At 46.1% G+C, this 27746-nt stretch overlaps 1 protein-coding gene across 4 annotated transcripts; it reads left to right on the top strand.

The window, feature by feature from the left end:
* tbc1d4 (TBC1 domain family, member 4) lies at positions 1-26519 on the top strand. Of its 4 annotated transcripts, none has more exons than XM_028990743.1 (20): positions 1-757; positions 8324-8944; positions 10079-10168; positions 10388-10492; positions 11087-11219; positions 11338-11429; positions 11512-11622; positions 11943-12062; positions 12679-12738; positions 15017-15222; positions 15649-15804; positions 18782-18942; positions 19047-19244; positions 19839-20000; positions 20833-20991; positions 21416-21660; positions 23499-23658; positions 23853-24022; positions 24369-24545; positions 25205-26519. In XM_028990743.1, the coding sequence occupies exons 1-20, from the start codon at positions 395-397 to the stop codon at positions 25427-25429; spliced, it is 3714 nt and encodes a 1237-aa protein (XP_028846576.1). In that variant the 5' UTR covers positions 1-394; the 3' UTR covers positions 25430-26519. The 4 variants fall into 4 exon arrangements, with proteins under 4 accessions (XP_028846576.1, XP_028846577.1, XP_028846575.1 ...); XM_028990744.1 differs by having other exon boundaries at positions 15014-15222; positions 19083-19244; XM_028990742.1 differs by having other exon boundaries at positions 15014-15222.
* The last annotated feature ends 1227 nt before the right edge of the window (positions 26520-27746 follow it).

The following is a 27746-nucleotide window of genomic DNA, read 5'->3' as shown; positions in this document are numbered from 1 at the left end:
CTCCCGGGCGAGGGCTGCGGGAGCGCACGGGGTCTCTCTCTCCCTCTCTCTCCCTCTCTCTCTCTTTTGGTTGGTGGCGAAAGTCGCACGCGGGGACAATAACAAAGCCAGCGATCGGGCGCAGCACGGGGCGACGACGACAGGAGCCGCATTTCCCCCTCACCACAGGCGGTATATTTTCTTTGTAACTGAGGGGAAATTAAGTCGGAGCGGTGGAATATTCCCGTCATTCCGTTTTCTTTTTCTCTACATGATACACTCTGAAGGGCGACACGAACTCCGCCGTGCTTTATCCCGCGCCGTGACAACTTTCCGTCCCCTCCTACCAGAATGGACTGAAGTTGCCGCGCGTGTCGCGTGTCGCGTTATTTAAACCGGAGCCTCGGTCGCGGCGATGGCGGGTCGGCCCGGCCCGGAGCCGGACAGGCGCTTCGCGCTGTGGTACGTGGGCTGGTCGCCGCTGGACCGCAGGGCCACGCTGCCCATGCTGCCGTGGCTGGTGGCGGAGATCCGGCGCCGGGGCGAGGGCCAGGCCAGGGAGGTCCTGCTGGCCCTCGTCCCGCCCTTCGTGCGCTGCGTGCCGGCGAGGAGCAGCAGCGCCGCCGTCTTCATCTTCGAGCACAGGGCGCAGTTCATCTCCCGGTTCGTCCACAACAGCAACGACCTCTCCTACTTCGCCTACCTCATACGCGGCCAGCCGGAGAACCCCGAGTCCGAGGTGGTGTGCCACGTCTTCAGAAGCCAGGACCCCAGCCAGGTAATTGGCGCGGTTAATTAACTAAGGGTTAATTACGGGGGGGTCACGTGACTTCAGATTTACATTTACAGCATTTATCAGACGCCCTTATCCAGAGAGACTTACAATCAGTAGTTACAGGGACAGTCCCCCCCCCCTGGAGCAACTTAGGGTTAAGGGTAGTAAGTGGGATTTGAACCTGGGTCTTCTGGTTCATAGGCGAGTGTGTTACCCACTAGTCTTCAACCACCCACAGATCTGCTGAAGTTGTGGCCAGGGGATTGTAGAGAGACGTTTTTCAGATGATCACACACGAAACTGTATTAACGTGGTTTTGTTGACGTCGATGCACAGGAACGTAGGGTGGTAGTGGCCTAGTGGGTAACACACTCACCTATGAACCAGAAGACCCACTTGCTACCATTGTGTCCCTGAGCAAGACACTTAACCCCGAGTGTCTCCAGGGGGGGACTGTCCCTGTAACTACGGAGCGTAAGTCGCTCTGGATAAGGGCGTCTGATAAATGCCCTTTACCTTTACATTGAAACCGTGAATCCGAGACAAAAGGACGAAGCAAAGGCTGGTCTCGGGCTTTATTAAGCATCTGGAACGTTTATTAAAAAAAAAAAAAAGAACAGCCGTCTTGCCCAAGGCTGCAGAGTTGTTCGATAGCCAAAATCTTCAACAGGGGTCTTTTTCTTTAAAATATACGTTTTATTTGGTCTTTAAATAGTAGGCAGCTGGCCATTTTCTATTCACCCCTGGAGTGAAGTGAACCACTTTCATCGTTCCTTTTTTTCTGCCAGAAAGGACATAAAAGTAGGCTAATAAGGTCCTTTATATTGGGAAATTAACATTGTGACAGAAATGCCAGCCGACTGAGTGACAGCTGTCTTGCAGAAGATCTTAAGCCACTCCAAGTCAGGCTGCAGAGTTGATCGATGGCCAAAAAACTTCAACAGGAGATTTTCTTTAAAATAAACCTTATATACACCTTCAAAATAAAACAAAATAGGCTGCTTTTGTCAACTTCACTGGTTTGACACCTTAAATGTCAAAAGTGTCACAACACCAAGCTTTCTTATCTGATTCCTGTTCAGTTATATACTTTAGCGTCGTATGTCGAACCTGTTTCCATAACCAGATCCCCCCCCCCCCCGTTTTATTGGTTCTCATTGGTCCGTGTTCGGCGTGTGGCGGAGACGAGAGCTGTCCTGTCTTCGTCTGTACGACGCGCGTGTTTCTCAGAAGCCAACTGGAGCTGTTGGACTGTTGTTATGCGAGAAAAACTGGCTCGCTTGCGGCATGTGCCAGATGGGGCATGAGGAATTCTCCCTTCACCCACTTCGGCACGAGCTCCTTCACTCAACTACTTCCCTGGAACTACCGGTGCTCCGAAAACCAGACCTCCGTCCCGTCTGGATATGGCAAAAGATGTCTTGTGGCGTGCAGGAACGTCCGGCCCATGTTCTGCGTTTTGAGAAGCAAAAAAAATGTCCCTGTAAGGCCATTTAAAGCCAAAGTTCTTTTCCCGATATATATGTTGTCGGAGCCCAGACAGACCGGAGCTGTTGGAGAGCCTCTGGTCTGTAACCTTAGACCCAGGAGAGTCCTAGCTGGAAGCTGGCGACTTCTGAGCAGCTTTCTATTTATTTAAATAGCCTTGTAGAACTCGATATTTGGAATGGGCGGACCTTTTAAAAGCCACGGCCGCTTTACACGTTGGACTGCTTTTGTCAGACTCCGCTGCAGTCCAGCTGCTGGACTTTTTTTGAAAAGGGGTTTTGTGTGCGAACGAGCGCCCCGTGCATGTGAAGTTGGCCCGAGCTTCAACGTCCCCAGTCACGGCAACGGGTTCGAGGCGTTTGCACAAATAGACGCAGACTGGCGGTCTGCGAACCGGCTTTTAGACCCGCGCCCTTCTTTTGTTCGCTGGCGGGTCCGGTGCCCGGCACCACCTGGCGTGCCTGGAGAGCCGGACTGGGAGTAAGTGGTGCAGAGTGAACTGCTGAGTCATGGTTGCAGGAGACCTTGTCTTGCGCTCCTGGCTCCTGTTCGGCAGTGGAAGGGAGGAAGGAGGTCGCAGGAAATAGCAACTGTTTCTATTCCAATTGAGTTGGGAATAAAGGAAGAAAGTGACCGTAGTGGCTCGGTGTGCAACCATTAAAGGTTTTGTTTTATTTTTTGGCATCCCTTCAGGCAGAAATATGGAACAATGTCTTTAAATCTTTGAGATTAATAGGCAGCCGGCCATTTACTGTTTACCCCTGGACTGAAGTAAACCACCTTCATCATGCCTTTTTTCCGCCAGAAAGGATGCGAGAGGGTCGGACATAAAAATTGGCTAATGAGGTATAGAGGGTCCTTTATATTGGGAAATTTATGTTGTCACAGAAAGCAACAGGACATGATAAGAGCAGCAAAAAAAAAAAAAGAAATTGTATAAAGACTATGCCGACAGTACAATATAAAGAGTTTACTATTCAATTCAATAATCTTGAAATAACTGTGGATGATTGTATTTAAAAATATGTATATAAAAAAAAAAGTGAAAGTGAAGTGATTGTCACTTGTGATACACAGCAGCACAGCACACGGTGCACACAGTGAAATTTGTCCTCTGTATTTAACCATCACCCTTGGTGAGCAGTGGGCAGCCATGACAGGCGCCCGGGGAGCAGTGTGTGGGGACGGTGCTTTGCTCAGTGGCACCTCAGTGGCATCTTGGCGGATCGGGATTCGAACCGGCAACCTTCTAATTATGGGGCCGCTTCCTTAACCGCTAGGCCACCACTGACCCATAAGTATGTATGTATGTATATGTAGAATTTATGGAGTGGATATATTTACATGTATTGCACAAAAGAAAACACTATGGTGTACTGGATGTGTGTGTTTGTTGGTCTGTGCATGTGTGGTCAGCTGTTGTTGACGGCGGTTGGCAGGAGAGACTTACGGAATCTCTCCGTCCCACGTCCCATGAAATGCTAAACGTCTTGCCCAGTCCCTTTTGCCTGTTGCGTTTTTCTTTAGGAAATGAAAGCAGAGTGACGGCCATGATGTCCTTCTCAGTGGATTGAATGTAAGAACCCAAAATGAATTGCTGATAATGCCGACATTAACGATTCCCCGCTGGAAATCAACCGATTCCACGAATAACAATTCACAATGATTGCGCCAGTCCTGGAAAACACTGAAATTTGCAGGGCGTCGTCTCTTCTGGATCAGGGCCGGGAACTTTTATGCAGAGCACACAGATACACTGACATGTTTGGAGGTGTTTTTTACAGCCATCTGTGGGAAAAGCAGCGAGCCAAGCACAACAACGTTACTCTGAATGATGGGAAAAGAGTTAGAGATCATTTATTTAATTTACATCTATTGCATTTATCAGACACCCTTATCCAGAGAGCCTTACAATCAGTAGTTTTAGGGACAGTCCCCCTGGAGACACTCAGGGTTAAGTGTCTTGCTCAGGAACACCATGGTTGTAAGTGGGGTTTGAACCCGTGAGCCTTCTGGTTCATAGATGAGCATGTTAACCACTAAGCTACTACCACCCCTAGTTTAAGAAGAGGTTACAGCTTTGAGTGTACGGTACTGTCACGTTTACACATTGCATACATGACACTGTCATGCATGTAAAGGCGTGTACATTTTTATTTGTTTATTTATTTATGTAAATGTCATGGTACCTTCCCTAGTGGTACAGATCAGTCATTACAGCGTGGCTTGCACCGCATGCCACATTGCAATGGCTGTCCTGTACCAGTAGTGTCTGTACCGTTCCAAAAACATCTCTTTTCAACAGCTGTACTGTCGCGTGCCACCGCCTTTACCTGCATGACACTGTAACGTAAAAAAGGTTAAAAAAAAAAAAAAAAAACGCTACATTACGCTTACATTACCCACTAGGTAGTAGCCTAGTGGGTAACACACTCGCCTATGAACCAGAAGACCCAGGTTCGAATCCCACTTACTACCATTGTGTCCCTGAGCAAGACACTTAACCCTAAGTTGCTCCAGGGGGGGACTGTCCCTGTAACTGCTGATTGTAAGTCGCTCTGGATAAGGGCGTCTGATAAATGCTGTAAATCTAAATCTACACTCAAGGCTGTAACCCCTGCTGCCTAGTTTTTCACATTTAAGATAAAAAAAAAAGTTTGTAAAATTTAGTTCCTTCATCAGTAAAACGGCTAACCCACCGCTTTGGGTTTCTATGTAGCTGACTCTAGGGATTTGGGTGATACGATGCTATTTTTTGCATCCATAATTTCATTCAAAAGCTGCTTTATAATCATTTTGCAGGAAAAAAATATTGTAATGGTAACCTAGATTGCACGATTTGACATTTCAGTTTAAAATCTCATTTGAGAGGATTTATTGTCATTGACCCATATACTGCTGAGCTGTATAGTGTGAACAGTTCTCCGAACCGGTCCCGCGTGTGTTTATGTACACAGCACCCAGTGTTTCCCTTCTGACCTCTGCTTTGCTTTGAAGCAGCCCTGAAGTAGCACTAGCTGTCCTCACATGAACCACCCACCCCACCCTACCCCTCGTTGTGATTAATCTTTTTCAATTAAGTAAATCCTATCGGAAAGGCAGTGCCTCTGCAAACATTGAATCTGCTTCTGCTAGGATGTGGCACCAGGTTTTGCCGCTGTTGACGTACTGAGCGAAGCAGGAGAAGATCATGATGTTGTAGCCCCGCCTACTCCTGACAGGACTTGCTGCAAATAATTGATCAGATTAAATGGTGGTGTGATGTTACTGAACTTTATGAATAATGTATTGTTTTCTTTAAGAGTTTAAAGTTTAAAGGAGACCAGGTCTGGTCACTTTTCAGGTGTTTTGTTGCGTTTTCTAGATCTTTGATTTGTCGGTGAAATGTAAGCAATATCTTTTCTTTCTCTAATCAAAATATTTCCCTTTAAAACTAATATACACTGTTCAAAAATATGAAGGTAACACGAAAATAAGACATCCTAGCTCTGAATGAATGAAATATTCTTATTAAATACTTTGTTCTCTACACAGTTGAATGTGCTGACAACAAAATCACACAAAAATTACAGATGGAAATTAAATTGGTCAACCGATGGAGGTCTGGATTTGGAGTCACACTCAAAATTAAAGTAGAAAAACACACTACAGGCTGATCCAACTTTGATATCCTTAAAACAAGTCAAAATGAGGCTCAGTAGTGTGTGTGGCCTCCACGTGCCTGTATGACCTCCCTACAATGCCTGTTCATGCTCCTGATGAGGTGGCGGATGGTCTCATGAGGGATCTCCTCCCAAACCTGGACTAAAGCATCCGCCAACTCCTGTATAGTCTGTGGTAAAACGTGGTGGATGGAGTGAGATATGATGTCCCAGATGTGCTCAGCTGGATTCAGGTCTGTGACACGGGCAGGCAAGTCCATAGCATCAATACCTTCATCTTGCTGACTGCTGACACACTCCAGCCACATGAGGTCAAGCATTGTCTTGCATTTGGAGGAACCCAGGGCCAACCGCACCAGCATATGTTCCCACAAGGGGTCTGCTGGATGTCAATTTGCAGGGCTCTGGCAGTGTTCCTCCTGTTCCTCCTTGCACAAAGGAACCCTGCTGGGTTGTCCATGTCTCCTGATGTACTGGCCCGTCTGCTGGTAGCGCTTGCATACTCTGGACAATACGCTGACAGTCACAGCAAACCTTCTTGCCACGGCTCGAATTGATGTGCCGTCCTGGATGAGCTGCACTACCTGAGCCACTTGTGTGGGTTGTGGACTCCGTCTCATGATCCCACCAAAGCTCTAGTCTTGCTAATTGGCAACAATTTCCACCTCTTGTCTGTTCCATTTGCACAACAGCATGTGAAATTGATTGTTAATCAGTGTTGCTTCCTAAGTGGACAATTTAATTTCACAGAAGTGTGATTGACTTGGAGTTGCATTGTGTTGTTTAAGTGTTCCATTTATTTTTTTGAGTCATGTATAATACAACAGTGTTATTATCATTCACTGGTTTCCAGTAGCCTGGATATTTAACCAAACCTGGTGTCACTGATGAGTTCTTTAGGGCAAAAAAAAAAAAAATAAAAACTTGTTCATGAGATGATTTTGTCTGCCACAGGCAGCAAACAACCTTGCCGCCTTGCAGCGTGTTGCCTTTATCTGTCCCTCAGACAAAATAACACAGCCGATAGCAGCAAGGCCCCATTCTGAACATGCTGTGGAGACGCCTTTTTTTTTTCTCCTTCAGATACTGAACCTGTGAAGGTTAAATTCCCCAGCATGCAAATGCACAGCAGGGGGTCACACGGGGTGGAGTTGCTTCGGTGATGATTCAAGAAAAATGCTGGCTGCGTCTGCAGGCAGATTTAATGGAAATTCTCAAGTATTCCTGGGAAAACAGCCAGTTGTCAGTTGTAGACAAGAGTCAACGCCCCCCCCTTCTCCTCCACAATTCGTCTCTTTGTGAAGGGAACGTCCAGGCTTACATTTTTATAAATGTATTTATTTTGGCTCTCCCTCCTCGTCCCAATCTCAATGAACTTTCTGTGTTCTTAAGAGCGAACCTCACCCCGCACCCGTTGCCCCCCGCCTCATCGCACACATCCGAACGAACTTTCCCCTGGAATCAGCTCTGGAACCCAACAGAGGCGCGTTATCAACGCTGAAGCTTTTATGCAGAGGGGAGATTTAGTCGGGTCGAGATTTTAATTTCCACAACTTCCTGGAACGAGAGCACCATTTTAACCTCGTGGCTTGTGCTGTCTGTAGTCTGTTGCTTTACAGCGAGAGTGCTGGTATTGATTTTTAAACATTTTTTTTTTTCATGGCAACAGGAGATGGGTTCTTCCCAGGCTTTCAGACTCGACTAATGAAGGGGGGTATGAATATCTGTAGCTGTGATGCATGCTGGACCCCGCAGCACAGGAACTAACGACAAGGCTGCTTGGCTGCTTTTGGTGTTGTCGTCCGGGTCCTGCTTCGTGTCTGGAGCGCAGGAGCGTGCAGGAACTCTTCTTTGGCACAAGGTCTAATTCTGACATTGGAGGACTGTTTGTCCTGTATATCGTTTTTTTCCCCTCTCATTGCATTGTGCTTGTTTTCAGGACAAAAAGAAAATTCCCTTGAAATAAAGGTTTTTCTTATCTTATTTGTTGCAGTAGGAGAGGGAGATCAAAGATGAAGAATTTTTTTTTGTAGAACCATTACAGACTCCATCAGAGAATATTGTTGCATGTACGGTTTGTACGGTTACTAGTTCTAAAATGCAACCCTCTATCTTTTATTTCAGTGAAAAACTTTCTAGTTCCTTGCAAAGTTCGTCTCAGACAGTCTGAGTCTGGGTGAAACATGAAACTGAAACCTTCATAACATCAAACGGCTCTGGTGTTGAGGGCCCCGAAAAGCATCAGGCCGGGATCAAGCAGTCATAAATAAACAAATGGCCCGCGAGAGCATATCACGTTTCCGCACGGTCCATAATGATTCCCGGCAGCTTGTCGCTGCTGAATATTGGGTTTAATTCCACTGTCTGTCGTTGCTGCGTTCATGTGAAATGATCGTGCTGTGCCGGTCTTTTCCGCCAGGTCCCGGAGGTCATCAGCAGCATCAGGCAGGTTTCCAAGGCTGCGCTTCAGGAGGACAGTAAACCCAAACAGGAGAGCGACGAGTCGTTCTACAATTCGCAGAAGTTCGAGGTGCTTTACTGCGGTAAGGTGACGGTGAGTCACAAGAAGGCCCCCTCTACTCTCGTTGATGACTGCATCGAAAAGTTCCGTCAGCACGAGTTGGAGCGCAAGCGCCAGAGACTGCTCAATGGCCAACGGGGGTCCGGTGAGACGCCCGTGGAGTTCTTGTTGGGGGACGACCCCCTCAGCGCGTCCCTGAGTGAAAGTCTGGAGTTAGACAGCGGCGTGACTGAGGAGGGCAGCGAATCGGAAGCTGGCGATGACAGCGGGCCAGGCCTCGGTATGAGTAGCAGCATTAGCCTGGGGAGCCTCAGAGGGGCCTTCCCAGAATGCATCCTGGAGGACTCCGGAATGGAGGAGCAGCAGGAGGTTAGAATGCGCTGCAACAGCCTGGCGGGCAGCCTGCAGTGGCGGGCGAGGGAGGGCTCGGTGTTGGCCTCCACTCGCCGCAGACACGCCAGCGCACCCAACCACGTGCAGCCCTCAGACGCTGACAAGAACCGCACCATGCTCTTCCAGGTAGCCCACACACTTATATCACGGCTCAGGATCCACGGCAACACCGTTTTAATGTATATTTCCATTCACGGCATTTATATAGAACGCCTTTCAATCAGTAGTTTCAGGGGAAGTCTTCCTGGAGTCTTGCTCAGGGACACAGTGGTAGTAAGATGGGTTTGTTGTCTTCTGGGTCACAGGTGAGTGTGTTACCAGCTAGGCTACTGCCTATAAAATACAGCAAATAAAAAGACTGCCATGTACATGGACTGTTTTGCATTTAGTGTGTAGGTTCATTGTAGGGCAATGTATTCAGGTACGTGTGCACATGTGAGTTGTGATTTATAAATATTAATTTATAATATTATATCATTGGCATTCACATCATACCTGTGAACTGCTCCATATAACAATAAAAAACTTAATTTATCTCTTAATTAAAAGAGAGATGTTGTGTAGATTCATTTGAACTAGATTTTTTTTACTTTCCTCCTTTAGTTTATGGCCTACTTGTCCGTCTCCGTATTACGCCCATGTAGGAGTGGCCAGTAAGATCATTCATCTTGGTCTGTACGGGCCACTGTTGATTTACAGACTCTGCCCAAGTGGCCTTGGAATATTTACACAGGCTTTTACTTGCACAGAGAGAAGAATGTTATTCGGCTGCGGCCGTTACACGCCCCTCCTCTCGGCTCTGCATCTGTGTCGAATGCCACAGGAATCACTTAAATGTGTGAAGCAGTCAGTCTCGATTACTGGCCTGCACTTTATAGCACCTCGGAGGAAAGCCTGGCGCTGCGAGTAGGCAGCACTCCTTTTATGTAGAGTGTGATGGTTCTTTTTTTTTTCTTTGGTAACGAATGCACGTTCCAGTAAGTCATTTGTCATCTCCCAAGGCTGCGCCGTGCGGCCCTATAAAGCAAAGAGGCGGTGGAGTGGAGTGAGAAAAAAAACAAGAAAGTTATTTTCCTTCTGGTCAGTCAGTGGAAAATCGCTTGAACGCCATATGCGACCTTGTGAGTGTGTTTACAGTGAAACAGTTTAAGAATAGCCGGCAGTTTGTCATGATGCACCCGATGCAGATCATAATGTGCATTCTTTCCTCACATGAATGAATGAAAGATGAATCGCTTAATTCGGCTCTGCCTGCTGTAGGTCGGCCGATTCGAAGTGAATCTCATCAGTCCAGACAGCAAGACTGTGGTGCTTGAGAAGAATTTCAAAGACATTTCGTCCTGTTCTCAGGTACGTTTTCTGTTTGTGTATGACAGATAAGACACTAATCTAATATATCATAAAGCATCACAAGCCTTGATTTTCCCAACTCATTTCCAATTATTTACAATTCATTTTAATTCATAATCTTATTCATATTCAATCCTAATAAAATATGCATTATAATTTTTTTTACCCCAATCCTCCTTAATTCCTGGTCATATAATGATGTGTCTGCCACCAACACAGGGTATCAAACAGACCGACCACTTTGGCTTCATTTGTCGTGAGCCGGCGGAGTCCGGTCCGAGTCCGTATGTTTGCTACGTGTTCCAGTGTGCCAGCGAGTCTCTGGTGAGTAGCGCCATACTTTCCCCTCATCCCGCGCTCCCAGGGCTATAAACTGTTATTTATTATTAGCTGCGGGATGAACAATGGGAACAGTGCTGCAGGCGGTCCGAGAATAACCTTTGACCTAATGTTCTCCCTGACTGCTACACCCCAAACAGCAACTGTTGATTTAGCTCAGTGCATAATCATATCACACTGTATTATGTGCGCAAATGCTTTATACTTTCTGTGTTCTGAATTGTGGTTACATCAAACACAAGGGGGTATCAAGGAGCATCATGAGTTCAAATATCATAACAATACTGCTGCAGTGGTGTAATAAAACACTTCTGGTAGTATGTAGTTAACATTAAATAAACTGGATTCATGTTGTGTTTGTTTCGATATGCTTCCAAGCTTTCAAGTGACTCTGACAGAGATATGTGGCGTGAATGTGGGGTTTTTAAAAAAATCATGTTATCATTATTAGATGTTCTACAACGGATGGAACAAAAAGAACCGCTCTGTGTCAACGTGGGAGCAATTCTGGACCGGTCGTGTCACGTGATTTTAATTTGTGAGGACTGCTGTGTGAAAATTGTCACAACTGCCTCACAGGTGGACGAGGTGATGCTGACCATGAAGCAGGCTTTCAGCGCGGCAGCCGCTCTGCAGAGTGCGAAGAATCAGGTCAAGCTCTGTGAGGCCTGTCCCATGCACGACCTTCACAAGCTCTGCGAGAGGATAGAAGGTACCACCTCAGGGGCCATCTTCTAAAAAATAAAAAAAATTTAATCTCATTGCTCAGTGTTAAAAAAACGGCCATGCGTGCAAAATAAAGTAAAGGTTCTCCTTCTCCTCGAATGTAGGTCTGTACCCTCCAAGGGCAAAGCTGGCCATTCAGAAATACCTCTCCCAGCTGAGCGATAATGAGCAGGCCGATATTTTTGAGCGCGTACAGGTAGGAGCTCTGCCGCATTGATAGTAACGAAGCTGGAGCGTGTTGGTGCGTAGCTTCTTAACAAAGGCGTTTCTCTGTGAAGAGGATGAAACCGACCTCCGACCAGGAAGAGAACGAGCTGGTCATCTTGCACCTCCGGCAGCTGTGTGAGACCAAGCAGAAGACCCACGTCCACATAGGAGAGGCACCTCAAGTACGTTCCGTGTACACACCTCTGGGGTGCATCTCTTTTTCATAGCTTTTCTTCTATTTTATTCTTCTTCCTGTGCCTATGTCCATTCGTATGAACACCTTGAAAGACCTTTGTTTAAAGTTGCCACTAATATTTAATGGGATGAATTGGTGGTGAAATATAGGCAGGTATGAGAGAGACAAATGAACCACCTAGTGGGGTCACCATAGAACCTGGAAACATGTAATTAACTGAAATTATAGATCAAGATGACCATTAATGACCCCAAAGATGACCCCGGATTCCAGTTATGACACATTGACTGGTCTCTGCCCTTTCAGTCTTCTGCCAGTGGCACACTTTCGGACAGCGCCGCGGGGGGTGGGCTCTCTAAACTGGATGTTCTGAAGAACAAAGCCCGCACCTCCCTGACCAACTCACTGGAGAACATCTTCTCTCGGGTATGTGTTTATCAGAGGGATTTGGCTTGACCCACATTCTGCATTGCACATGGACTAATAATACTAGCCTTTGTTTCTGTGGTTCCTGCGTATTTGAGACGTGCACCATCTGTTGATGTGTTTACACCGAAATATCCTAAATATATGTGTGTGTAGATGAAGTGTCGCTGACATCAGCAGAGCAAAAATCTCTTCTCTGGCAATGGACAGATTTAAGACCTTGTTTATAAGGACATTGATGTCATTTCATATCTGTATAACAGATTGTTGTTATCCTCAAGGTTTTGCATGAAACGCAAAATGCAGGGTGGTAGTAGCATAGTGGGAAGGACACTCGCTTATGAACCAGAAGACCCAGGTTCAAACCCCCACTTACTACCATTGTGTCCCTGAGCAAGACACTTAACCCTGAGTGTCTCCAGGGGGACTGTCCCTGTCACTTCTGATTGTAAGGCGCTCTGGATAAGGGCGTCTGATAAATGCCGTAAATGTAAATATATGTCGTAAATGAAACCTATCCAAATGTTGAAGTTGAATGCAATATCTTTCGGAATGCTATCAATTGTCACTTTGGATTTTTGTACGTGTTCCTCACAGTTTTTTCTCCCAATTCCAGGGAGCGAACCGCATGCGTGGTCGTCTGGGCAGCATGGGCAGCACCAGCAGCTTTGACCGAGTGAGTACCTACCTACCTAAGCCTGCTAGCAGTGTTGCCAAGTATAGCGGATGGATGCAACCCATGTTGCAAAACCAATTGTGTTTTGTTAATGTATTATTAAAAACTATTGTAAGTTAAATGCCACTTACTACCATTGTGTCCCTGAGCAAGACACTTAACCCTAAGTTGCTCCAGGGGGACTGTCCCTGTAACTACTGATTGTAAGTCGCTCTGGATAAGGGCATCTGATAAATGCTGTAAATGTAAATGTAAATGAAATACACACATATAAGATATTTAAAACCTGCCCAGTTTGCAGGAAACCACCAAGTCTGGCAACATTTTCTGCTGGCACTCATCATGCTTCAGAGTTGCAGTAGCGTTTGGTGGAGTCCTGCCCCAGTGTAGAATGAGTGTAGCCACTTTCTCCCACACGTTAAGATGATGACATGGAAAACCTCAAGGTGGTTTTTAATATTATTATTATTATTTTTAAAGTCATTTGTCTTCCATTTACATTGTCTAGGATGGGTTCCAATCACTTAGCAGGCTTGGATGGACTCGAAACTGCATGCAGAAGATTTAAGGATTAGGTGCACTTTCCCGGCAGTATCCATTTCTCAGCGCTTTAATCCGCCTGTGTCTGGGGTGTATTAGATGTTCGGAAAGAACTGAAGCTTGACTTACTAAGGTGTGTCTTAATGTTGTCCGCAGTTTAACAGTAGAGCGCACAGAAGATCTATGCCAAGCTCTAAATGAAATAGTTTTATAGAATAGTTGGAAAGGTATGGATGTTGTGTGAAGAACTGTGTGGGTACCTGGCAGAAGGATGATTGAAGGAAACCGCGATGAAGGACGAAAGGGGACCGTTGTCCCTGAATATTAGAATGGCAGTTAATATGTCAAAATGCAAATGTACTGTTAACGTAGCATTGCCCTTAGTATTTCTATAAAAATAAAATGGGTAAATCAAAAATAAGGGAAAGGTAGAGACTATTATTTAGGGATGTGGGTGAGTTAAAAAGTGCTGGCAGACCACTGACTAAGTGAATTTCAGTGTAATGCTGACGTAAAGGAAAAGATAGGCAAACTGTTAGAGGGTGTGTTCTGCTCAGTTAATTCTAAGTACAAGGCCTGCAATAGATTTTCACAAAAGCACTTATGAATGCAATTTTTTTAAATCTCTCATGAAAAAATTGCTGTTAACCTTTGAGTCCTGAGCACAGACAGCAGCACCAGTCAGCATTACGAATGAATTTAATTTCCGCAAAGCAACAGTTTTGCTGCAGTTGGAAAATCAGTTCAGCCTAAAAACTCTGTAGTATGAAATCATTTTTCCCACTTCAACTAATTCCTGGCTGCACGAATGATGAGGGGGTTATTTTTGAACTTGCTTTTAATTGGGTCATTCTTTATACTGTGTCACTGAGGACAACTGTCCCATTATTATGTGTAAAAGGTTAATTTCAAATGGTGCATGTAATTTAACTGCAGTTGATTTTTCATGCTTTACATGCCAAATGAATATCTAAACGTTCCCCCTTTTTGCAATAACAATCCTATTATGTTACGTTTTACCCTCTTGATTGAAGTTTTGAATTATTTAATAGATTGCATGTAAAGGAATATACATTTTGTTTTTTTATTAGTAGATTTCCTTGGAGGTTTGAGCCATGAGTACCCTTAAAATTTTGAAGCTTAATATAATTTTTTTGTAATTACAACCGAGAGCAACTCCTTAAAGTAACACTTTGTGTAGATCCTATGTAAAGAAGGTGTTTTCCTGTGCCTGGATCCTTCCTGATTCTGTTATAGCTGAGTAATGAGGTGCTGGAATATTGTGGACCAGGCAGGAAACCGTGTGGGGAGAGGAAACCCTGTTCTGACACTGCAGCCGAAAAGAAGGAAAAGGGAGACAGAGCGGGAAACGGTGCTTCACATGGTGCAGTAAACAGGGTTAGGGTCCACCTATTGTCCACCTCCAGCTGTGTGTGTGTGTGGTATCTGTAATCACAAGACAAGAGTGATTAGCATACAATGGATGAGAGAACCCGCAGAGAGTCTGTGCTGTATACAGGTCCTGTGCGGGTTCTGGTTGCACACTTATCAGATGGGACGCATGGGTGAGTTCAGAACTTGGGCTTTGGACCTTAAGTTCCTCTGTGATAATTGGTTGGCATTTTTTTTGTTGAGGATCTTAAATGTTTGCTCTGGCTTTCTAAATACAGTCGGTGCAGAACGTTGGAATTGTCTGTGACAGTGTCATGCAGCAACACTGTGACTTCGTTCCCAGCAGGACGAGTCGCCAGGAGACTCCCCTCCAGGAACTCCCCCTGGGTTCCTTGACGACGACCCCAATGCGCCGCAGTTCCGTCGCCGCGCCCACACCTTCAGCCACCCACCCGTCAAGAAGAGGATCTCCTTCACCGACCTCCATGCGCAGACCGCCAAGGCCCCGCTGCGCCGGCAGCAGTCTGTAGCCCCAGAGCTGCTCCAGAGCAGGTACTGTGCTACTTCCTGTTGACTCGGCTGTATCTACATGTATCTTGAGTTTACACTTAGGTCAGCAGTTAGTTTTGTTCAGGTTGACTATACTTTCACCTGAGCATTTCCCCCCCAAGCTAATTATGTCAAAGTTCACATAAAAACTAATACCCCAGTGCAGCATGTCTAACAGCTCAATCAAAATCAGTTATCATCCATATGTCATTAGATTAAAAAAAATCCTTTAAAAAAACAAATAAATAATTGTGTTCTTCTGTATTCTTGATTTTACTAAAGCCCCACAGCGCTAAATTGACTGATGACAGCTGATGATATAGAGTGGTTTGGTGTTTTTTTTTTTTTTTGTTTTTTTTTTCCATCTCCCAGCATGATATTTTTAGTAACCTGTATTTGTTGTGGACCTTTTATGTCTTGGCCCCCCAGCCCTGAGGGCTGCACAAGGACACGCAGTGTCTCCGAGAGCGAGACGTCCTCGTTCGTCCTCCCTTCCTCCTTCTCCGCTCCCACTTTCCTGAAAAGTTTTTACCAGGGTTCGCTGGGCTCCCTGGGGTCACTGGCTGACAGCGGGACCCTCAAGAGGTGAGAGGGGGCAGGGGCCAAGCCCCTCCCCAGCCCCAGTTGCTGCGACAACGGCTGAGTACGTCCCTGGGAAACCAGGGATTGGGAAGGCGGCAGCCACGTTCTCTGTCTCTGCCATGTGGCGCTTACGTCCACACTGTCTGTCTCTCTATTTGGAATAGAGCCCTTTTCTGTCTTTTTCCAAAACCCCTGCTGGTACCCATACCAGGGGTGAACAGCACAAACCTGATAGGCTCCTTGTCCTGTGTGTGTCAACATAACCTACTGGAGACAAATTTTTGCCGTTTGCGTTGTGTAACTCACACGTTGCAACTCTATATAACCATGCTGTGAACTAACCTGCTTCATTTTTTTTTATTAGTATCTTTCTAAAATATTACCCATGTACCTTGGAAGTGCCTGCGTCAGCTGATCATTTCTCAGTTTATTTACTATACGTTTTTTAACTCATTTTTAGTAGATGCTTTAAAGATTCAATTTAAGCCCGCAAAGTGGATTGGGAACACAGGATCGAAACACGGGATTGTACAATCAAATATAGTGGTACTCAAGAACAATATATGAAGGTTTTTTCCTAATAATAGACCATCATTTTGACTCGTCTAGTAGGCGCAGAACTTTCTGTAAGCAGGTTGATGAATCTCGAAGGATTTACCCGGACGTCTAATCAGGCGCGCCGCTGGCTGGAAATGGACTCCCTGTGCTTGATTTGAGAACGGCCTTTTCCCTCATTACCGGGCGTCCAATTTCCATTTCAAACGCCGGCCAGTTTTCTATTTGCAGTCGAGTGGGTCACTAATTGAAAGCATATCACGACCTTTCGCCGGCCCTCCATCTGCGATGAAAGGGCCCAAGGCCCCGCGGTGTTCGCTGCAATTATCGGGCACGTGCAGAGAGCGCCTGTTGCTCTTCGGTTCGTAGTTCGGCGAGATGGCGAGGCAAGTCTGTCCATGCCCCATGCCCCCCCCCCCGCCCCACGCTCTGTGCTCTGTGCAGGAGAGAGGAACAGGTTGGGTTAATTGAGCTGGCATGTTGAAGCACTGAATAATAGTTACCCGTAGCTGGCCGCTTTAGCAGCTGCAGTAGACAAAGGCTTCAAAGGATAAAGTCCCTTTCTGGAAGTCTGTTACCATTTGCCGGCCCTCCTAATTGGCACGTACGTACATTATCTGGCTGTGCTTTTATCTTTTTACTGAATTTATGAACTTTCATCTATTGGAAAAAAGACAATTTTATGGCTTTCCAGGCAGAACCCACAATAACAGTAATCACATGCACTGTTCCTTTTACAAAACAGGCCTCATTATAATTTTGTTTGACCAATATTGTTTATTATAATAAATATCTAGCAAGCTGCACTTACCAAGCCTGCACTCATGTTTTCACGGAGCTGTGGTATTGCCTTGGAATGCTGGGGATTAAAATAGTAGGCCCATGATATCATGGTTTGTGAGATTCTAACGCTAACAATCTTTTCGTCATGTCAGTATATTTCCCCGGCCCTAGCTTTATGTTGCAGAAGCTTTTTAAGTCTACTCTGACATTTTGGGCCGTTAAAACACATTTTCCTGTTGCAGCTTGCCACAGCTCCCCTTACTTCACCCAGACAACAGGCCCAGTGTGTTTTGTACAGTGCTTGCGCAACACCTTGCTGATGCAGCCAGAACAAACAAGTTTAAGACACAATTTCATGGCCGATTTGCTGGTTTCGTGGCGTGTGTGGGGCCGGTGTTGAGAGATGCGGCATCGTGTCCTTGCCTCGGTTGATAGAATTTGTTTTGGTTCCGTTGTGTTTGGAGTAGAGATGCCAAGGCTCGGTGCTCCTGTTGCCTTGGAGACCAGACTGGCGCTCTGGTGAGGTGATGGGTTCCAGACCTGACTCGCTGTCATAATAGCCAAAGTTCACCGAGTCTTAAATGTCCAGTGATGGCTGCCATGACCCGGCTTTAAACCCTGTTGTCTGATGAGAAGCGAGTTGGAGTAAATAGTGTAAAAAAAAAAAAAGAAAAGTTGACTGGGTGGTCTAGCCTGACCATGTATCTTCTGCAGTTTTAAATACAAGCGTGTTTAGATGCATCCTTGATGTACAAATCAGGGAAATATATAATTAATCTGGGACATTATTTATATTTATAGAGCGAGTTACAGGGACAGTCCCCCTGGAGACGCTCATGGTTAAGTGTCTTGCTCAGGGACACAATGGTAGTAAGTGGGGTTTGAACCTCTGACGTTGTGGTCTACTGGTTCACAGGCAAGTGTCAAACCAAATAATCTACTACCACATCTGGTACCACATTTTGGCTGTTTTGACTGACGGCAAAATGTAAATTGGCTGATTCTACACTATGTCCGGTATTAGACCAGTATTAGTGCAGTGTCTAGACTATGTCCAATCTGCCAGCTACACTAGCCAGATTGACATGCAAAAGAAACAGGTAACTGCTTGGAGTTAATATACAGTGTTTCACGTCTGACATGTGGAGTAGACACTGGAAAACCGCCCTTTAATCCGGTTTTAAAACCAAATGTAGGCATTCTAGGTTTGTATTGTTACAGTAGTGCATCTCAAATATCATGTGGTACATGGTGGGCGACGGGCTAAATGCAGTAGGTGTGGGCAGTAGTCCAGAGCTTATCTCTTCCTGACGTTAATAACTTATTTCCCGTCATAAACAACCCCCCCCCCCCCCCCTTTTCCCCCATCCTAAGGATTTGTGCATGTCCCCTCTTAACAAACCTTGTCTTTTCTTCTTCGTTTGCAGGTACTTGTATACTAATTATGATACTAATTGTGCTTTAATTAATCAGTTTTGCTTTTCATGCAGTGTTTGTCTTGTTGAGGTGAATGTCTTTTTTTTTTTTTCATTTCTAGATTGTACACAGAAGTAAATGGCTGTGTGTGAGTGTGTGTGTGTAGTGCAGTGCCTGTTTGCGGTGAAGTTGTTGCGGTCACTGACTGTGTGTGTGTGTGTTTCAGTAATGGGGAGACCAGGAAGAGGACCCTGTCAGGATGCAGCATTGACTCAGTGACAGCTGTCAGCCCGTCACACACTCCACGTCGAGTGTCCTGGCGTCAGAAGATCTTCCTCAGGGTGGCTTCACCCATGATCAAGACATCTGGGTCCATGCAGCAGTCTGGTGTGTGTGTGTGTGTGTGTGTGTGTGTGTGATCTTTGTGCATTCGTTTATTTATTTATTTTTTTCATTTTCTTGCATGATACCAATGGTTTGATTTTCTCCAGACATGGACTTGCTGCCTCTCTCCCCACGTGCCTTAGTCCAGAGTCGGGACTCTTTATCCAGCCTCCTCTGCCCTGAAAACTCCCTGTCTGGAGGCGGTGGCCGGCGCGGGTCCTCCGACTACAGGGCGCTCTGGAAGAATGCCATCCACCAGCAGATCCTGCTTCTCCGCATGGAAAAAGAGAACCAGCGTCTGGAGGGTCAGTTAGCACCCAGTGCATCACCTTGCTGGCTCCAACCGCACCCACTCAAATGTTGTTGGAACGCGGGACGTCGGTACCTATCTGAACTGCTCTGAACTCGCACTCATTCGTCCACCAGACCCATGAATCTGCAGTTTGTTTCCAGCTGGGCTTCTGACACGGTGTTTTTTTTAAGAGCGCCAAATGCTCCCACGCCTGTTTGAGTTTCTGCGATGGCTATTTCGGGAGAGGAATGTCTGACAGTGAGTGAGTCTGGTGTTCAGGAAGTCATTTTGAGGAATTCTTAGATGCAGAGGTTCTACTCAGTGCCCCGTTAATCACGGCAGGCTTATTAACTGTCCACAAATGCAAGTGAGGAAATTCTACCGATTATGCTGACTTTCAGTCTCACGTTGCCCTCTGTTGGTAAACACTGGAAGGGACATTAACTCTCCAAATTAAATGATTGCTGCAGCTACTGTTTTTTTAGACCCCCCTTTCATCTCTTACCTTCAAACTGACACAAATGATTTATGTTGTCAAGGTTTGGGTGTCATCAAGCCCTTGACCTCACTCACTGTTACATCACCGTGATCTCTCCCTGTATGATAGCCAGCAGAGATGAGTTGCACATCCGCAAGATGAAGCTTGACTACCAGGAGGTTGGGCAGGACTCTAAGGAGCTTCAGGTGTTCTGGGAGAAGAAACTGAGTGAGCCATGCAGAACCAAAGTCCAGTGGGACAAGGAGGAGGTCCACAGTGCCCTCTGCAAGGGTAAGTAGAACAGGGTGGTAGTAGCCTTGTGGGTTACACAGGTTCAGACCACACTTACTACCATTGTGTCCCTGAGCAAGACACTTAACCCTAAGTGTCTCCAGGGGGGGACTGTCCCTGTAACTACTGATTGTAAGTGGCTCTGGATAAGGGCGTCTGATAAATGCTTTAAATGTAAATATAACTGCAAGCCGGTCCTTCACATTGATTGAACTGAACAACTTGGTACTGCTGATAGTCTACCCTCTGCAAGCCATCTGGTATGTGTTCAGTGGGTTTACATTTACATTTACAGCATTTATCAGACGCCCTTATCCAGAGCGACTTACAATCAGTAGTTACAGGGACAGTCTCCCTGGAGCAACTTAGGGTTAAGTGTCTTGCTCAGGGACACAATGGTAGTAAGTGGGATTTGAACCTGGGTCTTCTGGTTCATAGGCGAGTGTGTTACCCACTAGGCTACTACCACCCCGTTTAGTTGCTTCATTATCAAACCTAATTTAAGTGCCAGATTTGGACCATGTAGTGCAGCATTGCTTCTTAATCTTGTGGATCCTGTGTGATCCTGTAGTCATGCAACCAATCTATTTATTCAGTTCAGTTGTACAGGTTACAGGTCACATTAAAGGCATGAAGACTTTTTAAATGATTTATTGTGGTCAGTATTTTACATCATCTATACTACAGAGTCGATTCAGTAGAAACCAGGTGAACTGGGATGAATTGCCTCATCTTTCTATTTAGATGCCTCGTTCAATCTGACAGGACAGATCTACAAACTAAACTTGTGAATAATTATTTCTGTCTGTATCTCATTTGTATTTCCGTCAAGGCATTCCTAAAATCCGGCGTGGGGAGGTCTGGCTCCTCCTGTCCCAGCAACACCGTCTCCGGCATCGGCTCCCCTCCAAACAGCAGCCAGCGGACACTCCCTACCAGGACCTGCTGAAGCAGCTGACCACCCAGCAGCACTCCATACTGGTTGACTTAGGTATGTTTTTAACTCTCTCATGTCTTTCAGTAAATTCTAGATTCATGCTGCTAGTGTCCCCCAATATGCACCATGCAGTGGGCAAGTTTCAGGAAGGGTCCTCACCTTCTCCTTCTGCTGGATGTCTACTAATAGATTACATAGTTGACTAGTTATGGGGGGAAGCAGTGGTTGGCCTAGCGGGTAAGGGAACAGGTAACGTGCCACTGAGCAAGGTGATGTCCCCACACACTGCTCCCCGGGAACCTTTCATGGCTGCCCACTGCTCAAGAGGTGATGGGTTAAATGCAGAGGACACATTTCATTGTGTACAACGTGTGCTGTGCTGCAGTGTTTCGCAATGACAATCACTTCACTTCCAAATTACTGTTGTCGAGACTGATTCAGTGGTGACTTCTCTCTCTCTCTTTTTTTTGTGTATCAGGTAGGACATTTCCCACACACTCCTACTTCAGCGCTCAGCTAGGGGCAGGACAGCTGTCCCTGTTCAACCTGCTGAAGGCCTACTCCCTGCTGGACGCAGAGGTGGGCTACTGCCAGGGCATCAGCTTCGTGGCGGGCGTCCTTTTGCTACACATGAGCGAGGAGCAGGCCTTCGACACGCTCAAGTTCCTAATGTACGACCTGGGCTTCCGCCGGCAGTACCGGCCCGACATGATCTCGCTCCAGGTAGGGCTGGGATGAGAGCCACGCAAAAAAGTTCCGATATTTATATCTTTTTTTTCTGTGACTGCAGATTGCTTTAGAGAAAGGGTGTCAAACTCGTGATCCCATGGGCCATATCCGATGAGATTATTTTATAGAGATGTATTATTATGGGCTGCCGATATGAAGTGCTGATAACACACAAACCACCGATCCCATAATGCAGTGTCTCAGTTGCCTCTCTGAATGCAAACTTTACACGGAAGTTCAATCAGCTTCGTTTGAATCTGTACAGGAGCAGTTTCCACGTCGATGGCAAATTCTTTTTTTCATGCTTCAAAGTCACCAAACCATCGTGTGAACTCTGTTTGTCAGCAAAGCGAGCTCTGCATTATGTGATTGCGTTCACCAAGGCAACTGAGGCACTGCATTATGGGGATTTGGTCTGGTTTGACACCTGTGCTTTAGAGGGTAATTTGAGAAAATGACAGCAGTTTCAGAGAAGGCTATCTTCTTCCATTGCTTCACTGTCCAGCTCTGGCATCTTTAATGGTGAGCAGCAGTTAGCGCTGTGACTCTGACCGGCGTCCTGCTCTACAGCCGCATACACTGCATGCTGTGGTTGCACTGGGTGCTCTACGATGACCAGGAGGCCTCAGCAGGTTTGTCACAGTGGATCAGACCCCAATGGCCCAGCGTTCACTTCTCACACACAGAGGATCTTCATGAACCGGTCATTAGTTCTATGGTTGTCCTTTTGATGAGCTGTAACCGCTGCATACCAGTAGTCCCGCTGTGTTGGAGGTGTCCCGACACAATTGTCACACGGTCTAATTTTCTGTTAGTGGTTTTAATGTTTTGCATGACTGATGTATATGTATGTGTGTGTACCGTTGTGTCTACCAGGGTGGTAGTAGCCTAGTGGGTAACACACTCGCCTATGAACCAGAAGACCCGGGTTCGAATCCCACTTACTACCATTGTGTCCCTGAGCAAGACACTTAACCCTAAATTGCTCCAGGGAGACTGTCCCTGTAATACTGATTGTAAGTCGCTCTGGATAAGGGCGTCTGATAAATGCTGTAAATGTAAATGTAAAATGTCTCGCTCCGCTCTTTGTAAAGTCTGTTTATTTTGAGGGAAGGGCTTTTTTTTTTTTTGTCTTCCTCTTTTCATGCGCTGGTTGCCTAGCGAGGCTCTATTCATTACCTACGCGGCTATTATTTATCGCCGCTTTTGTCATCTCCCCATGGCTTTTACCAGGAGGTCATTCATTTAACGTCCTTTCAAGAACCAGCTCCAGGCTCTCGCTGAGCTCTCAGTGACTAGGATGCAACCGTGTCACCAATACACTTGAAAGCCAGCCATCGGGTTACGGTCCGGTTGGTCGTTTTTGAACCCTCTCCCACCGGTGCGGCGCATAGGATGCATCAGCTTTCGGAACAAACAGAATGGGCTTATTGTGTAACAGCTGAAGCTGTTGTGTGAACGAGCGTCGGTATTTGCCCAAAGCCAGAAATACCTGAGTGCCATTACGGCATTATAATTTCAAGCGCTTTTATTTTATTGTACTTTCTGTTTGATCAACGCCCGACTGCAGGCCTCTCTCTGCCTACGGAAAAAAGAAACACGGTGAGTCAATAAGGGCCTCCGCCTTTTGTCCAAGCCTTCTCCCAGTCATCGGCTTTAATGTGACGTTCTTTCCCGAGGCATCTACTCTCGGCCGGAGTTAATGCCTCAGCCGCCGGGGGGGGGTAATGTGTAACCCTCTCGCCAACAACCGACCGCCTGACAGTTCGGCCGCCCGTCCAAAGTTCGCCGCGGCGCTTCCTTCACGTTCCCACCTCCTTTCTCCGGCGCAGATTCAGATGTACCAGCTGTCCCGGCTGCTGCACGACTACCACCGCGGGCTCTACAACCACCTGGAGGAACACGAGATCTGCCCCAGCCTGTACGCCGCGCCCTGGTTCCTCACGCTGTACGCCTCCCAGTTCCCTCTGGCCTTTGTTGCGCGCATATTTGGTATGTGAATTTATTCTTTTTTTTTTTTTCCGCTCCTTCTTCTAACCACATGTTTTTTAAAACGTGTTGAGGAAAAACTGCTTAAAAGAGAGTCTTTCATGTGTCTTGCAGATAGACTGAGGATGAGTAACTTCTTTGTCCTGCGCCGATGGGGATGATATAGGGACGTGGGTCTGTGTCTCTGTTCTCTGCAGACCTCCTGTTCGTCCAGGGCCTGGAGGTGATCTTTAAAGTGGCCCTGTGCCTGCTGGCCAGCCATGAGGGCGAGATAGTGGAGTGCGACGGCTTCGAGACAATCGTGGACTACTTGAAAACCACCATCCCCACCCTGACCCAGGCTCAAATGGAGCAGACCATCGCGAAGGTACGCAGCCGAGGGTGCGCCGCGCCCGGGAATGGAGCTCATACCTCACACGGTGCTGACGGCAGGGAGGCGTGCAGCGTGTAACTCGATGCCGCAGTGTGTAATTCAATGCAGCTTCCATCTTTTTATCTGTCCTGTTTCCTGGTTTATACTAAACCTGTCACATGATGCAGTATGGCTAACACTGTATGCTGTAGCGACAACAAATTTCCTGTTTTATTGCAAGGGGGGCCATTAAACATTCACCCCCTCTATCGTGGTACCTTCTTTTTTTATTTTTGGCTTGGTTCTGTTTTATACCGGCTTCACTGTGTGTGTGTGTGTGTGTGTGTGTGTGTCACTACAGGCTGCAGAGATGGACATCTCGAAGCAACTGCATGCCTATGAGGTAGAATATCACGTCCTGCAGGACGAGATGGTGGAGGCGCCTCCTGCCTGTGAAGACACAGACCGACTGGAGAAGCTGGAGAAGACCAATGCCCAGCTGAAGAAACAGAACATGGAGCTGCTGGAGAAGCTTCAAGTGCGTGCATATGTTTCTCTTTGTATGCATACTAATTCGGGGCAGAATTATGATTCCAATTGAAACCGAAAGAATCGCGTTAGATCGCATTATTTTGTAAATGTTAACAGACGTGATGCCAATCTTGTAGTTGCAGTTTGTCCTGGTCGCCACTAGGTGGCAGTCCAGCGCAAGTGTAAATGCGGCTGTGGACGGAATGGAGAACAGATGCGCAACTCGGATTTCAGGCAGTAATAAATTTTCTCGTTGAGAGTCTTTATTGACCTGAGGTCACAGCAGTGATTCTGGTATCGATCATTTTTACCTATTTATTCCAGTGGGATTTTGATGGAGGGATGAAAGGTTTGTAGCCTCGACTAAACGCAGGAGATTTGTAAAGATGAGTCATGAGAAACCCTTTGTTTGTGTCAGGCTCACTTTCTCTGGAAGACATCATATACTTTTGTGCTCCTGCTGGTTACATTTTCTTGAAAAAAGTGAGTTGTTGGAAACGATCTGGGATCTTTCATGACTCTTGTTCTTCCCAACATCGTAAAGTCATTACTTTACAGTGTCATTACTTTACAGTGTCAGTATGTGATGAAACCATTTCACTGCTGCAGGTGGCGCAAAACATAAAAAAAAAGTTTAATTGATGACTTTTTCTTCTCCACGTCCAGGCAGCTCGAGTGAAGATCCAGAGCCTGGAAGCAAACATGGAGAACTTCTTGTCCCGTGAGAGCAAGATGAAGCACATGATTCGCTCCCTGGAGCAGGAGAAAGCTGGCTACCAGAAGACCATCGAGCGCATGCGCAGCTGCCTGCCCGCCGACGCCGGGGCGGACGTGGAGATGACCCAGATCAAGACCAATGGAAAGGCCAAAGCTGGGAGCAAGAAGCCATGAGGAGCAGCACGGGCATCTGTTTGGACGTGAGGCTCTTGTGTGGAAAGCTGAAGTGCTGTGGGTTTGAGGGACTCACGGAGGTGGACAGCTCAGTTATGAAAAGCTCCCCAGCCTCCTCTCAGTTTCATGAGTGACTGAATCGCTTCTCCAAGATGGTCCTTTCTCTGTATTTTATATTGGTCTGTGTCTGTTTTTTTTTTTTCTTGGAGCTTTTTAAGGGCACCAAAATACTTGAAAAAAAAATATTTTGAATGTATTTTCTTCCCAAAGAAGAACAGAACTTCAGACTTAACACCAAAGACCCCTGAGTGGTTTCAGTTTGACTACATATCGCCGCCTCCTTTTGAGTGCCCTCCTGGTGAACTTTCTTTTCAGAGATCAGGCAGTACGAGGAACCGTGAGGCTTTGATTACCTACCAGTTCCCTTCCAATCACGCTGAAAAGCATATGCAATCCTCAAGAGAAGGAAAAAGGAATTCCACTGTAACACTACTGTGTGTGTGTGTGTGTGTGTGTGTGTGTGTGTGTGAGAGAACTTATCACACAGGAAGACACGATGTATGAGAATTGCTCGTTGGGTCCTCCTAAAGTTGGGGACAAGGTCAGATGTGTCTCAGAAGAGGCATGTGAGAGCTTCACCGTGATGCAGTTGTTCTCATGTTGTTATATGCACTCCAAATGTTAAAACACGCACACACACATATGCACACAAAGGCAGCTTAGATGATTAGCCACTCACTGTGCACCATCTCTGAGCTTAATGACTTAAAGCTTTCAATAGAATGAAGTGACAAATCAGTGTTTATACTTGTGATTCATGCAAAAATTGATAAATGAGCAGATATCAGTGGGATTTTAAGAAGCAGAAAACCAAATGCAAAAATTTGGACTTGCCTCAATGCAGGGTCTGCAGGTAGCTGTTCATTTTTTTACGGTATCCCACAAAAGTGCATTAAATTCTTCAGCGCTATTAAAACACCTTTTAAACTGCAGTTTTTCCATTGTTGTCCACGCCTGAAATTGTGTGTTTTTCTGAACAAATCTTTAAATAATAAATTTTCTGAATCGCAGGATAAACGCAAAAGCTAAAGAGATTATGGCTGTAATTTCTTCTCCTCTGTCAGTGACCAATTAAGTGAAGGGTGAGGGTGATAGGGTGACCACCAAGGCTATGGCCAGGGAGGCCAGTTGAGCTGTTTCTATTAAAAGGACCTGGATTTCTAGCCACGTGCTTGTTGGTCAGCCTCTACTAGTCCCGAACGTGGCTTTCAATCAAGGAAACAAACCAACGCACACGAATCACTGAGCCTAGCAAAAATGAGCCTGTACTTGCTGAAAGTGTCCTCCATGACATACAACTCTGCGGTCACCCCAGTAAATGCGTTACTTGCTGGGGTTTGAGTAAATGTCGGAAAGGTCAATGGTCGTGTTTCATGCAACAGTCTTACACATTTCGGCGTCACTTGGCATTGGGGAACCTTGATTCAATATGGAAAAAGAACAGGACGCTTGAGGGGCCGTTATCAACTAAGTGCCAAAGGAAGTCACATTTTCTCCAGGTATTGCTGTAAATAGAAGTGATTCTACATTGTTTTTTTTTTGTTGGGGCCCGCTGTTTAATGCCAGGCCGCCGTGTGAACCTCTGAACCGGAACTTGGTAACGGAGCTGAGGAGGGTTGACTGTACGGCTGTATGTGATGTTATCAACAGAATCTGAATAAAACAAGCAAGTCTCCGCTCTGCTTTTTATACCCACAAAGCCTGGTTTCCTTTCGTTCTGATTAATGGCTCGTTATTTGGATCATGTGCCGCCGAGATCTCCAGGAAGTGTAGGATGGTGTGAAACTGAACTAGTAGGCGCCTTTATATCAGCTCTAACGTTTTGTCCCGCTATGATTATGTTGTTAAAAAAAAAAAACACCTTCATTTGACCGGAGATGGAGACATAAGTTGATTCAGCATCACAGGACGATATCCTACCTGAAAATCCACCTCGTTCCTCTCAGTCTGCCCACTTGAGGAGTCTTGCAATATACATCAATAAGTTGCTTAATCTTGCCAAATACATATAGCCAATCAAAATCTGTTAGGATGAAGTGGTGGCTTGTAATAGGAACCACTGATGCCAACGCAATCCTGCTTATATTGCAGTAAATTGTTACGGGCGGGATCATGCTAAGTGGTCAAGCAATGATTTCTTTTGGCCCCGCCCCCAAAAACCTGTATAAATCCACACATCTTTGCAAATGTATTTATTTGCAGAAGGTGTTTAGTGACTATGCTCATTTTGACATTTCGTCAAGACGCTCTGGTACGT

This window comes from Denticeps clupeoides, chromosome 9 (assembly GCF_900700375.1).
Source record: "Denticeps clupeoides chromosome 9, fDenClu1.1, whole genome shotgun sequence".
In the NCBI taxonomy this organism is placed as follows: Eukaryota; Metazoa; Chordata; class Actinopteri; order Clupeiformes; family Denticipitidae; genus Denticeps; species Denticeps clupeoides.
The sequence above is the reverse complement of the archived record's forward strand: the minus strand, read 5'-3'. Positions and strand labels throughout refer to the sequence as shown.